Source organism: Pseudochaenichthys georgianus, chromosome 6, assembly GCF_902827115.2.
Source record: "Pseudochaenichthys georgianus chromosome 6, fPseGeo1.2, whole genome shotgun sequence".
Taxonomy (NCBI): Eukaryota; Metazoa; Chordata; class Actinopteri; order Perciformes; family Channichthyidae; genus Pseudochaenichthys; species Pseudochaenichthys georgianus.
In genome coordinates this window covers 13,556,824-13,570,818 of record NC_047508.1, presented here as the reverse complement: position 1 = coordinate 13,570,818, position 13,995 = coordinate 13,556,824, and the positions used below count along the sequence as shown (strand labels likewise).

The following is a 13,995-nucleotide window of genomic DNA, read 5'->3' as shown; positions in this document are numbered from 1 at the left end:
CTCCCTAATGGTATGGCTGCTTTTGCTTATTTGTCCTTCACTTGTATCAAGATAAGACAAAGCAGTCATACTGCTGCATTGAGTTGATCACATATGATCTGAATCTTGGAGCAAACATAAGAACTGCCTTGAACACACAGGACTGTGCACTCCAAGCAAACAGCAGAGCCGTGTATTTTTTTTTTTTTACCACTAACAGTCATGTGTTGATAGATATTCACTATTCAGTGATGGTTCGCTAACCTGTTAAGCCCCAAGCCTGTTTTTCAGGTCTCAGGCTTGAAAATGACATTTTGACTATATCTTCACTTCTAAAAGGGGTACATTAATAATCTTTTTTTCGAAGCAATGATACACCTGTGAGTTGGATGTAGAAGATTCAGAATCAATATAGATGTTTTTACTTTAAAGTAAATTCAGATTGAACATAGTAAAACAATTAAAATTATAGCTTCCGTCCAAAAGAAACCCATTACTTATAGTGAAAACCACTCTTGAATGATTGGATAGTAGACAAAAAGCTTTAGGAATCCAAACTATAACATATAATAAGTACCCTGTATCAAGATTGATGCAAAACAAGTGAAATGTGACCTTTTTACGGCCCGCATCGCTTTGCTCACTCGCGTCGCTTTGCTCGCGTCGCTTTGCTCGCGTCGCTTTGCTCGCGTCGCTTTGCTCGCGTCGTTTTGCTCGCGTCGTTTTGCTCGCGTCGCTTTGCTCGCGTTGCTTGCTTCAAAAGTTGAGCAATGTTCAACACGAATAGAATCAATAGATTACATTTATTTCGTGACTATAACACGAAATGCCGTGAGACTTGGTTGCATAATTAGACCTTAACTTGTTAGTATGTTGTTATAAACTATAAACTGAGGATTTGACCGCGTCGCTATGGTTAATACTTTTAGAAACAGGCTTTTATATAAAGTCTTGCAGTATTATACAAGTGAAACTACATTTTGCTTTAATTCCATGTAATTGTAGAATGAACACAGTCTTCCTTTGAAGATGTATAAGTCAGGTGTCTTGAGCAGCGGCGTAGCTGTGGGTGGGCCCGGGTGGGCCTGGGCCCACCCACATGCACGTCTGGCCCACCCACAGCCAATCAGCGCTTCATAGCGCAGAGCCGGGAAGCCCAGAAGGAAGTGCCACAAACTGCAGTTCATCTAGTGGCCGACAGGGGATGGATGCAAAAAGGAGCAATTCCCATAGACCCCCATGTTAAAATGCCCAACTTTACAGCAGAAATAAACATCTTTCTTGCCTGAATCCAATAAAACGTATTCTGGATATAGTTAGATTCCACCTTCATGACAATGGAATAGGGAGTGCATTTTTTTACCGTGAGTTTTTATAGTAAGTAAAGTAACTTTTGCCGTGAGTGAATGAAAGTATTATTTCATCTTGAGGTCTGCAGTTTAGCGTGTACACATTTGCTGAATATGAGAACACTCAGTGTGTGCCCATTGTGCGACTGTCAAGGATAAACAACCTGTGCCCCCGATATATGTTGTATGTATTATTGCTACACAAACATTACATTGCAGTTTAAGTGTCGCCAACTCCGTTTAAGAGATCTCGCCCCCGTCTGTGTGAGAGGGGGCGGGGCAGTTTACACACACCAGCTGCTACAACATGCACACACACACGGAGGAGATGGCGGAGAGAACGCGCTCCGAGGTGTGGTTAAACTATAGCCGTGTCTATGTGGACAATACTCGTTATCAAAAGTGGAATAAGAGTTTAACATGTGAGGGCGGTAACACGAGCAATTTGTCTAAACATTTAGCAAAAGTGCTCCACATCCAGACGGAGGAATGCACCGGGTTCCACTGTCTTTCTAGTAGCTCTGTAGCCCCATGCACGAGGAACATTTCCACGTCAGGTGTTATGTTTGCTAGCAGCGACACACCGAGTTAACTACATTATACAAACATGGGTTAATGATTAGAGGAAACTGAGTTATTTATTTTGTTAAAGTTTCAGCTATTCTGTTTACAGTTCTGTCATCACATTATTTAATATGATTTGTTAAAACATTGTTGTTTCTTTTGATGTGAAATATTATGTATTTAATTTAAATAAAAAGCAATGTTAGTTTTGTTCACAATTTGTTTAGATAGGTTACCTTCTTTTTTTCTCCAAAAGAACCGATAAAAGTAATGTTAAAGGACCGGATCGATAAGACATAGACATAGACATACTTTATTGTCATTTCAACAAGACACAGAGTGTACTATTAAAACGAAATTTCGTTGTACTGGCTTACAGGAACAGGACAATATAAAAACTTGCTAAAATTGTACATATAAATAAATAATAGTGACGTGGTGCTGATAAAATTAAAGATAAAGTGTGCGTTTAAAATATAAAGACTTACTATACATATAAATAAAATAGACATACTATATAACAAATATGTGCCCTTTACACAGCGCAATGTAATCTTTATGTTACTGGTCTGCTTGCTGTTCAGCAGTCTGATGGCTTGGGGAAAAAGCTATTGCAGAATCTGGCTGTTCTGCTCTTAATGCTGCGGAACCTCTTGTCGGAGGGCAGCAGGGAGAACAGAGCATGGTGAGGATGAGTGGGGTCTTTAAAAATGTTCTGGGCTTTTGTTAGGCAGCGTTTCTGAGCGGTGTCTCTGATGGGAGGGAGAGAAACTCCGATGATCTTCTCTGCTGTCCTGACCACTCTCTGCAGAGACTTCCAGTCTTTGGCGTTGCAGTCTCTCGACCAGATGGAGATGCCGCTGGTCAGCACGCTCTCTGTGGTTCCTCTGTAGAACGTGGTGAGGATGGGAGGGGGGAGCTGTGCAGGAAGTGTAGGTGCTGCTGTGCCTTCTTAAATAGTGATGTAGTGTGAGTGGACCAGGTCAGACTGCTTGTGATATGCACCCCCAGGAACTTGGTGCTGCCTGTAGTCTTCACTTGCTGTGCCGTTGATGTGGAGTGGTGGGTGCTTTTTGTTCCTGAAGTCGACAATCATCTCTTTTGTTTTATCGACATTCAGGATCAGGTTGTTGGTGTTACACCAGTCTGTCAGATGTTTCACCTCCTCCCTGTAGGCCTGTTTGTTGTTGTCCCTGATGAGTCCCACCACTGCTGTTTCGTCCGCGTACTTTATGATGTGGTTGGTACTGAACCTGGAGCATAAGCGTAAGCGCTATCGATAAAAGTAGTAGTACCATTAAAGCCTTAACGATAGCCATCCCTATGTGGATGTCAGTTTTACACACATTCTGAGGCCGCCGTGCCTATGTTTTTGTTTTCACTGCTAATTTATGCTTAAGTTCTATTGGTGCATTAAAAAATCATTAAAATCATTAATGAAGTTTCAGCTCAGACCCCACACTTAATGTCTCCCCCTGGCCCACCTACATTTCTCCAGGCCCACCCACACAATAATTCCTGGCTACGCCACTGGTCTTGAGTAGTCAAAATTACCTACAAATCATTGTACACATTTGTAAATATTATTTTCCACTTGTTACCATTTTCTATTTTTACGCAGCTCTGTGTGATTTTGTGGCTACAGTTCAGGCTAATACGCTACCAGAGGTGGAATAAGTACTCAGATATTGTACTTGAGTAAAAGTAGAAATTCCAGAGTTTAGGAATACTCTGTTACAAGAATAAGTCCCTCAATCAAAAATGTTCCTCAAGTAAAAGTAGAAAAGTATTGTCATCAAAATATAGTTAAAGTAGCGACAGTAAAAGTAGTCGTTGTGCAGATTGGTCCATGTCAGAATAATATATATGATATGTTTTATAATGATTGATCATGAAATTGTTCTCAAAGCTGGTGAAGGTGCAGCTAGTCTGAAGTACTTTGTAGACTGCAGGGTAGCTTGTGACTTCACTCCAGGTGGAACTAAAGTCTGATTCAACACTTGATTAGATTTCACATCATTCATCCACATCTGTGAAGTAACTAAAGGTATTTAATACATGTAGTGGAGGAAAAGTACACCATTTACCTCTGAATTATGTTTACTGCCAACCTAAAAGTACCTCAAAAATAGGAATCAATAATGTATTGAAAAGTTATGTGGCTGATTGTTTTATATCGGCTCAGCCAGGTTATATGGGAGGCCTTACAGATCTACTTGTCTACTTACAGATGGGTCACTCATTTTGAAATGTTCTTTAATTTTTCATGCTCATGTAGAATGCTATTACGAAACACACATTTGGTTGTTTATAGCATAAAGAACATCTGATTTAATGTGAGGTAGGGAAATAATCATTTGAGTATAAGTATGTGTATATAAATATGTAATTTACAACAGCTATAAGATGCTTGAAAAGCTTGAAAATGCACCTTGAAAATGCTTGAAAAGTGCTTGAATTTGACTTTGGAAAAGGTGTAAGAACCCTGTCTGTGGAGCGATGAGGCCCAAGCCTAGATGCCAAACTCAAACTATATGCTGCTTATAATAAACATATTAAGAAACACGTGAGTTGTCTGACTGAAATGGGGCGGAGCCTACGAGCTATTTCAGGCAGTCAACTCGAGCACCAATCATACATTAACACGTGACGCACCTCGTCCCTCTTACAACCATCCAAACACATTCTCCTAAACATGCCGCTCTATTCAAGCTGCCAGGTCTTCGTGCCTCTGCCTCGCTATGCTGCTGCTGCACTGCTGTGTGCACTTGCTATTGCTATGTTCATGTTCCTGCTGCTGTATCATGTTGCTGCTGCTCGCCTGCCCCACCACCACCCCAGCTTCCACCTGTAGGCTCGGGGGATAGTTATCTAATCATCACTCAATGTTCTACATGTGTTTTATTTATTGTACTTTTGTGGTGTTTTTTTAATTAAATCTTTCAAAAAGTATTTCCTTTATTTTTTCTCTGAACAAAGAAATTGGTGTACAGCAGATGTACAAGTAAGTGTTTTAATGACAGTTTGTGTAAAATAGCACATTAATAATAATAATGGTGATGATGACAACATTTAATAGTATTAACATTCACTCTTGAAAGCAGAGCTCAGATCCTCTTCCTGAGTGAAAGTACTAATACCAGACACAAATACTACATTACAAGTAACAGTCCTGCAATCATATAAGTGCAGTAACATGTAGAATAGTGGCCTCTAAGATGTATTGTAGTAACACAACATGCATATAATTGATATGGCTGTTGTGGAATGCCACATTTATGAACAATTAGATGGGAAATCACACACACACACACACACACACACACACACACACACACACACACACACACACACACACACACACACACACACACACACACACACACACACACACACACACACACACACACACACACACACACACACACACACACACACACACACACACACACACACACACACACACACACACACACACACACACACGTTCTGGGTCCGTGTGTCAGGGCTGGAGGTGACCTGTGTGAATTGTCACAGCGATATGACAGATGAGACTCAGAGGCCTCTGCTCGATCAGTAAAACTATTTGCTGGACCGAGGAAACTTCTGGACAGGAAGTGTCAGAATGTGTCACAGCTCAGAGAAGGGAAGAGAGGACAACACACATAGGTTAGATAGAGTTGATATTCTATTCTATTTGCCTATGATCTTTTATATTATTTTTTTATTTACCCTTGTCTGAACTATTACCTGGTTTTCCTGTTTTTCAATCTTATCCATGTTGCTGCTTGAACACATGCATTTCACTAGGGGGATCAGTAAAGGTTTATTTAATCGTATCTTAAAACAAAATGTATTTTCTTTCCTCCTTAATGTTTTATCTTTAATTTTGAGGACCATGTGATGGACTGGACTCTGGAGTCCAGTCGTGAAAGACTCAGGAGTAAACATCAAGCAGAGATATCACGATAATGGTGAAGATCATTCCTACTTGTGCTACAGCAATGCTGACAATTTAACAACTTCTCTCCCCATTGCATTCACTCTCTGCAGAGGAAACCAAAACATATCCACTAAGGACCCGTTTACTTTAGAAACCTTGTCTCTAAACAGTTCCATTTTTAATTCCAACTTACTATAGGAGTCCCTCCTATGTAAAATAATTTCCTCTGTAGTTTTAATACATTTTGCACACAGCCAACCCATCGTCTAGTTCAGACATTCATTTTAGCAACATGTCAATTCAAATTGCAGGAAAGTAAAATATCTTTATTGAAAGCATATTGTGCACACACTGTATATCATGTGTGAATGCACAGAATTATATAAAAAAAGAACATAAATAAAGGATTTAATTCAATGAAAAAAATGATAGTTTCTTCCAATTATGTTTTGACTAAAATGGGATTGGAAACATTGTAAAAAAGATAATTAAGAAACAAAACATACAGCAGATCCTTTTCCAAAACTATATCTAACAAAGCACAATGTGTTAACCCTTCAGCTCTGATGTGTGCACTGGTGGTAATGCTTCTTTTAATTTCACAATCAGGGTCTAAAACACAGCTCTTTGAACCAGGTAAAGGGAACGAAGACAGTAAGAAACATGGCCATGTAGTCGAGTAAGGAATACCAGAAATGTTACAGAGGAGGAACATAGCCAAAAAGCAACAACATGGAAGGTCTATCATCTAAAGGTGCACCTGTTGTCCTTCTGTGCATTTCTATGCAGGCATCTAGTGCCAGGCATAATGCAAAGTCAGCAATATCTAAATCTATCACATAGTGGCTCGAAGGTAAGGTAAACTAACTCTGTGTCCGGTATTTATTTGCGAATAAGGTCATAGTTGTCCTTCAAGAGACAACCATCATTGAATTTATCGGCATACACTGTAGTGTTCTAATACTTGGCATACTTTTACATTTAAACTGGGCAGTTGCTCCTCTTTCTGTTATGAACCGAGATACAGGACGCAGGACCCAAAAGCAGGATTCGGAGACAGATGTCCAAAAATAGAATGTTCTTTAATCACAAACTAAATCGTACTTTCACAAAAAATAGAAAGTAGATAAAAAGCCAAAACAAAGTTGTACAGCAACACAAAAACTCACTTGACAAAAGGTCTACATCCCAAGGTAGGTATCAGGAGTCAAAAGGCCTGGGTGCTCACGACATGAAACATAACGAACTGACAAAGGAACAAAGAAACACCAGGGCTATATATAGGTGAGGGGGATGGGCACAGGTGAAAACAATCAGGGCAGGGCCAAGCAATCTCACGGGCGGGAAACACACAAAGGCAGGAACTGTGGGATCTGAAATGACAGGAAAGATTACTTTCAAAATAAAAACATAACTAAACCTAACATATCTGTCGAGTCACAACACTTTCATCCATGAAAGGTCGATTAACCTCATAATACATTGGTTCATTCAGTTTATACGTTTTAAAAACGAGCAGAAATTGCCTCAAAAATAGCCCACCGACCATGTAAACCAAAAGTATCTGCTAAGTAGTTTCTGCCAAATCAGTTACAGTATGTTAGAAAAGCTGGGTTAATTCAAAGATCTAATGTGTCTTTTATACACAACCACCGTGGCGACTCCCTTCACGTCCTTCAGCCTGTCTGAGTCAAAGTCCACCAGTAGCTTTCTGACCCCTGTCCGCACGGGAGAGAACAAGAGCTTGACAGACACTTTCTGGCCTGGATTAATATCCCCTCTGAAAAATAAAAGACAGATGCTTGAGTTCTATTTTATTGAGGTCCTGGTATGAACCACACTGTTGTTATTGCTACATGATAAATGACTCATTCTCAGGGGAGCTTGAATGACAATCAAGACAGTAGTTGTTTGACTCGATTGTTTGGTCTGTGTATCTTTAAGTTACATTTTGTAGGTGAAGGTCGAGGATCCATTGTTGGAGCCAACAACCATCTTTTATTCTAGTGTGTGATATATACAATTCAATGTTCAAGGCTTTTATTGGTCATACGACATACGCACATAGCTACAGTGTAGTTATGACGATGAACATCTTAGCTACACTGTAGCTATGTACGTATGACCAATAAAAGCCTTGAAACTTGAATTGCATATATCACACACAAGGATAAAAGTTGTAAGGAATGTGTATATTTGCCTTAGTGAAGAGGGTGTGACTCAGTACTTACTTAACAGAGATCTCAGTGGCCGACAGTAGGCCGGCTCCTTCCACAGTGAACACGCCACTCTTCAGAGGAACTGGTAGAGGATTGGTAAAGGAGATAAAGGCGGTCACTTGATTCCATACAACAGCCTTCCCAGGAACCTGAAAAAGGGTGGCAGCTCTATGTTAAGGGAAGCAATTACACTGTAGGACATTACAATCTGGAAATACAAAACATTCAACATAATTTATTTTATGGCCCAGGCTCTCGTCAGCTCACGCCTAGACTACTGCAACTCCCTCCTGGCTGGTCTACCTGCATGTGCCATCCGACCTCTGCAGCTCATTCAGAATGCAGCGGCTCGTCTGGTCTTCAACCTTCCTAAATTCTCCCACACCACGCCGCTCCTCCGCCCCCTCCACTGGCTTCCGGTAACTGCTAGAATCCACTTCAAGACAATGGTACTTGCGTACCATGCTGCGAATGGATCTGGCCCTTCCTACATCCAGGACATGGTTAAACCGTACACCCCAGCACGTGCACTCCGCTCTGCATCAGCCAAACGGCTCGCTGCCCCCTCGCTGCGAGGGGGACCCAAGTTCCCCATCAGCAAAAACACGTGGGTTTGCTATCCTGGCTCCAAGATGGTGGAATGAGCTCCCCATTGACATCAGGACAGCAGATAGCTTACACACCTTCCGGCGCAGACTGAAAACTCATCTCTTTCGACTCCACCTCGAGCGATAGAACTATTAACAAAGCACTAACATACTAATAAAGGACTGGCTTATCTAAAGCCAGTTGAGTAGCACTTGAATAGTTTGGCTCTATGAAACCTGATGTACTTATATGATTATGTTTTCCTCAAGTTTGTATCTTCTTGGTTGAACGCACTGATTGTAAGTCGCTTTGGATAAAAGCGTCAGCTAAATGCAATGTCATGTTATGTAATGTAATTTTAGAATATATGTAGTTTGATACACTAATGTCAAATATAATGACACAAATCATTGTAAAGTCTGAAAATATTATGGCAAGAGCCAGCTATCTTTTTCAGGTAACTTAAAAATGAAATGAAAATACATCCAGGTTTCATTTCACAAGTAAACTTCAACCAGACATGATCATTGAAGAACATCTTTAAAATGTTGTATGTCTGTTGAATCTGTGATTTTCTCACATACTCCAAGTGTAGGATTTTTACAAGAAACATTAGACTCTTGATGTATCTTATTTCATCATTAACTAATCTCTGCAAACATTTGAAAGCTCATAGTACAGTATCATTCTAATCAGTCCTTCTCTACCTTTAATTTATCCACACATAAGACTAGCATTATAAACCTTATAAATGATTTCATGGTCAAACAAGGACTTCTGGGCATGCTCAGAGTGAACCCACCTGTACAAGTAGTTCAGGCATGCTCATCGGGATGTTGGCCATGGCCATGATGGGTTCGTTCTCCCCTGGAGCCTCTAACAAGGCTTTCACCCTGATCAGATGATGCTCACGAACACACCCAACATAGTCGTCATAGTGCAGACGCAGCACTTCCTTGTGGGCTGAACACACATGCACAAATAGAGTATAACTTTAGCCAGGAGGATTGTACATGCCAACATAAGAAGTGGAAAAAGCGTGCTGGTTCGACACAGCATCATTGTTGTTTCACAGCATATTTTCACCAGTGACCTTTGTGGGTTTATTTGAGCCACACACCTTTGTGAGCTGGCACTGTCACACTGATTGTTTGTCTTTTGCACTCTCCCCGGTTTAGAGAACTGTAAGTTACAGCCATGACCACCATGGCAAGCTGAGCATGAGCTTCTCTGGCTCCTTCATTCTTCACCTGCGGACATGATGGATTTATGATTGGATGTTGTCTTACAAAATGTCCATCAGACTACAAGAAAAAATATGCGATACATTCCGACAATGGCAGCCCCGTTTCCCCGAGGTATGACATCATTTCAGCTACAGTCTGAACACCCTGTACCTCAACAATCACATCAAAGTCCGTCCCAAGTACAGGCCTAGAAGGCTTGATTGACAGCTTCAGTTGTCCTGGTTCTGTGAACTCATTGGTGACCCGGCGTCCCGCCTTCTTGTACACATCTCTCTCTTCATTGGAGCCTGTGGAGAAGAGGTTGGTCCATAACAATGAACCATGATTCTGTCAGATGACTGTAAGCAGATATTAAACAAGTTAAGTGATTTTGAACAACTTCAACATCGTTTTGATTGTACATTGACTTGTAATAGAGAGAGTGATGTCTTTGTCAGCTGCATTCTGCTCCCTGATCATATTTTATGGATGATAATTTTTTCTGTCTTTCCCTTTAATGTCCACTAGCGGCCCTACCTTGAGTCTCAGTGATTTACAGAGTTTCCTCAAACAGAAAGCTTTAGTTGTTGCAAAAGTAAATGTAACCAGCTAAATGATGCTAATAGTAGCTGCTGTTAGCTAGTTAGCTGTTGGTAAGTTAGTCGTGCTTTCACACTGCAAACGGAATATAGGGTTAAGCAGCCTCTACTTAGTAACAATTTTGAGCTGCTATTTCTAGGGTTGTTTGACTTGTTTGATCTCTGGCTAGTGCTGCGTACCGGTACGCCGAACCGGTACTGGACTTGTAAAAAGTTTCGGTTCAAGTCCGGTTAAAACCGGAACGTCAGGAACCGGTACTTGGACTCGCAAAAAAACTAGCACTTACGTATATTCTGGTGTCTGTGGTTATTTAAACATTCCCTGATAAACGTTATTCAGCGTCAATAAATGAGTGCTAATCCCAGTGTGCTCAGTGTACAACATCACATGTCATTTCACCTTCGATTTACGGTTTGAAAACGTAGAATTTCGCCACATGCTAATGCTAACCGGAAGTGAAGAATTTTCAGAATAAAAGTTTTAAGTTAATAGTGTGAACTTTCGGTTTTTTCAGAATAAAAGTGATTTAAATTAGTGTTTTTAATTCAAAATTACGCCATATCAACATTGATTTTAATTTCTAACAGTATGTATTGTAGAGTTGTAGAAAAGACATGGTGCACAGACAGTACAGTACACTCTGACTGTACAGTCACTAGAGTGTAGCCTATACTGTATATTAGGTGTGTAACAGTGTGATGCGTATAGTCTACTCTACACTCTACCTTTCAGCAACGTTTTAGGGATTTAGGCTCAGTCAGCTCAGGGACTGTTTGGTTACTTTAGTTTGGTAAATGAAATAAATGTTTGAACTTTGTAGTAGTTCACTGTAGTTGCTGTCATAAGTCATTTGTAGACTAAGTGGCACATTTGTACTTTGTAGAGAAATGTAGACACAAGTTGGAAGGGAGCACAATAAACCTGATGAGTTTGAATTTGAGTTGATTATGAGTTAATTTTCAATTGATAATTAGCTCACAATAAGTTCACTTTAGTTACTCACACCACTTGACACAAGCCGGACTCAAGTCCAGAGGTTCAGGTTCAGGTCCGGACTTATAAGTCCGGACCTGAACCTGAACCTCTGGACTTGAGTCCGGACCTGAACCTGAATGTGAGTCCAGGTACGCAGCACTATCTCTGGCCATGTTAGCAAAGTCGATATTTAAGACAGATGTGTACAAGTAAATATCACACTGAAACAGTGGGGGCTCAAAACTCCGATACATTATGTTTCTTTGAAGGATTATTAGTTACATGCTCAATCAGTTGAATGATTTATTTTTAATCACATAAAATATAGTCTTTTAATCAGAAGATGTAACAGTTGGAGGCTAGGAAGTATTGGAAAAATGCTGTATACAGATCTAAATAAATGTGATTATGCTCAATAAGGGTTTATCAATATAGCCTTTACACATTTCTGAAATTTGTAAAAGTTCTGATCCAAGTCAATCTACTCCTTTGTTTACTAATTCTTAACTTACCTTCTGAATATTTGTATTGTTGAGTGACATCATCTCTGTAGTCGCCGTAAACACTTTTGGTGCTGATGTTCCTCCCCACACTTGCCTGATCGACTCTGATCTGTAGCAATATTAACACGCGTCACTATCCTTACATCCTTCTTTGCAAATGGATTTTGAATTGAGCAAATATGAAAGACAATCACCTTCTGCCGCTGGCCATCTGCCTGGACGATCCAGTAGATGATGTCAGCATTCACCTCAGCAAATACAAAAGGAGCGTCATACTTTACTCCGAGATTTCCCTCCTTGATGGCTGTCACCGGACACGGACCACAGCAAAATTCACCTGAAGGGTGTAGCAATGAAAAACAACAAACAACATTGTTAGACTGATAATTCAAAAAGTGTCGAAAGTGTTGAAGAGTTGAATAACAGTAATTAGTTAAACATTAGGAATATACCATCACTCAATTCTTGAGGGGTGGGGTCCAAAACCTGCCAGCCATCGTTTCCTTTGGGGAGATCTTCTCTCCTCATCCAGGATTCGACCCAACAGTGGAAATTCCTTAACATCACAACGATAAGAAGAGATCATTCATTACATTAGATTATGTAATATCAATTGTACAAAATCAATTGTATTCATAATCTGTGTGTGTGTGGTTTGTATGCAGGCTCCTACCAGCTACTGTCTCTCTTGTTTCTCCCATCAAAGCTCTCCAGTCTTTCATTCAGCAGAAAGTCTATTGAGAGGTTTCCATCGACATCATGGGCTGAAGAAAAGTTGGTAATGAGGCGTGTTGGGATTCCCAGAGAGCGCAGCACTGAAAAAGATACCACAAATCAGACGGGAAAAATAATTCCCTTTGTTCCAGCTGCAACAATAAGTTCACTTATTGATTAGTTGGTCATCAGAAAACCCTTTTAACAAATGATTAATCCTTTTTAATGCAAACATTTCAGAAAATATTATTTCACATCATATTAAAAGATTAGCTTTGGGTTTTGGATTGACTAAATAATTAAAGAGGTTACCTTAGACTTTGGATGGCCCTTTTTCATAATTGTATGACACATACAGTAATTAAAAAAGAATGAGTAATCTTTAGATCCAACCCTCATTCCTCCCTTCCTTTCTTTTCTGTTGATAATAAGTATTTATATTTATATATTTATACAAGTTATTGGGGACAACTTATGCCAAGCTAAGTCAGCCGGCTGCTGGCTGTAGCAGCATTCACCGTACACAGGATGGAGTCTTCTTACTGTATCAACCTCTCGGTCAGAAAGTGAATCCACATATTCCCGTAACCCAGAATTATTTTATTTTTCTCAACAAAAACAGTTGTTTTCCCCCCCTTTATCTTCTGAAATATTACACTTCAGCATCATTCAATGCAATAGTGAATTCTACAGAAGCCTCACCTGTGCAGGCGACAGCAGCAAACACCCAGCACTGGCCATATTTGACCGCCCTCGCCCCGGCATTGCTCCACTGTTGGAGGATCGGCACACTGCCGGTCCATCTGTAAGGTGCGACTCCGTCAGTGTACGACTCGTCCCAGCGACCGGTCAACACACCCCTGTCTCCGTTAGAGTTTACCTGGACAGGTGTAAAGAACATGTTGTGGAGACATCCGGTTTGATCACTAAAGTGTGTACGTGTATCAGTTGCACAAATAAATTATGTATTTTTTCTTGTACTGTTATTTAACCGTTAGTTTTGTTTTCAACAGCAAGTAAAAGAGATATTCACCATTGCTGTGACCATCCTGCTGACGTAGACAGGGTCATTTCTCTGCTTAATGTCCACTTCTGAGTTTTTCAGGGCATCCTTGGATTTATCAAGGACTTCAAAACACATGTCCATCACATAGTCCTCAAACTGAGGGAGATTCAAAGGGAAACAGGGAGAGAAAACATGAGATAGAATGATGTGTTGTTGTGCAGGAGAAGCTTCTCAACCAGTTTTTAAACATTGGTTGGTCTATATATATTATATATATGTTACACACCTCCTGTCTGTCTAATTATAATCTCTCTGTGTTCATCCTCTCT

General features: G+C 40.3%; 1 protein-coding gene across 1 annotated transcript in view; it reads right to left on the bottom strand.

Moving 5' to 3' along the window:
- Positions 1–6,090: 6,090 nt before the first annotated feature.
- The window catches only part of tgm2l (transglutaminase 2, like), a 12,167-nt gene continuing 4,262 nt past the window's right edge, over positions 6,091–13,995 (bottom strand). The window contains exons 5-15 of the mRNA XM_034085542.2: positions 13,694–13,822; positions 13,363–13,540; positions 12,620–12,761; positions 12,399–12,502; positions 12,141–12,283; positions 11,956–12,055; positions 10,040–10,176; positions 9,763–9,892; positions 9,445–9,605; positions 8,067–8,203; positions 6,091–7,615 (exon numbers count right to left, since the gene is read on the bottom strand). Coding sequence (XP_033941433.1) covers positions 7,450–7,615; positions 8,067–8,203; positions 9,445–9,605; positions 9,763–9,892; positions 10,040–10,176; positions 11,956–12,055; positions 12,141–12,283; positions 12,399–12,502; positions 12,620–12,761; positions 13,363–13,540; positions 13,694–13,822 — 1,527 coding nt within the window. The 3' untranslated portion in view covers positions 6,091–7,449. The remainder of the gene's footprint in view (positions 7,616–8,066; positions 8,204–9,444; positions 9,606–9,762; positions 9,893–10,039; positions 10,177–11,955; positions 12,056–12,140; positions 12,284–12,398; positions 12,503–12,619; positions 12,762–13,362; positions 13,541–13,693; positions 13,823–13,995) is intronic.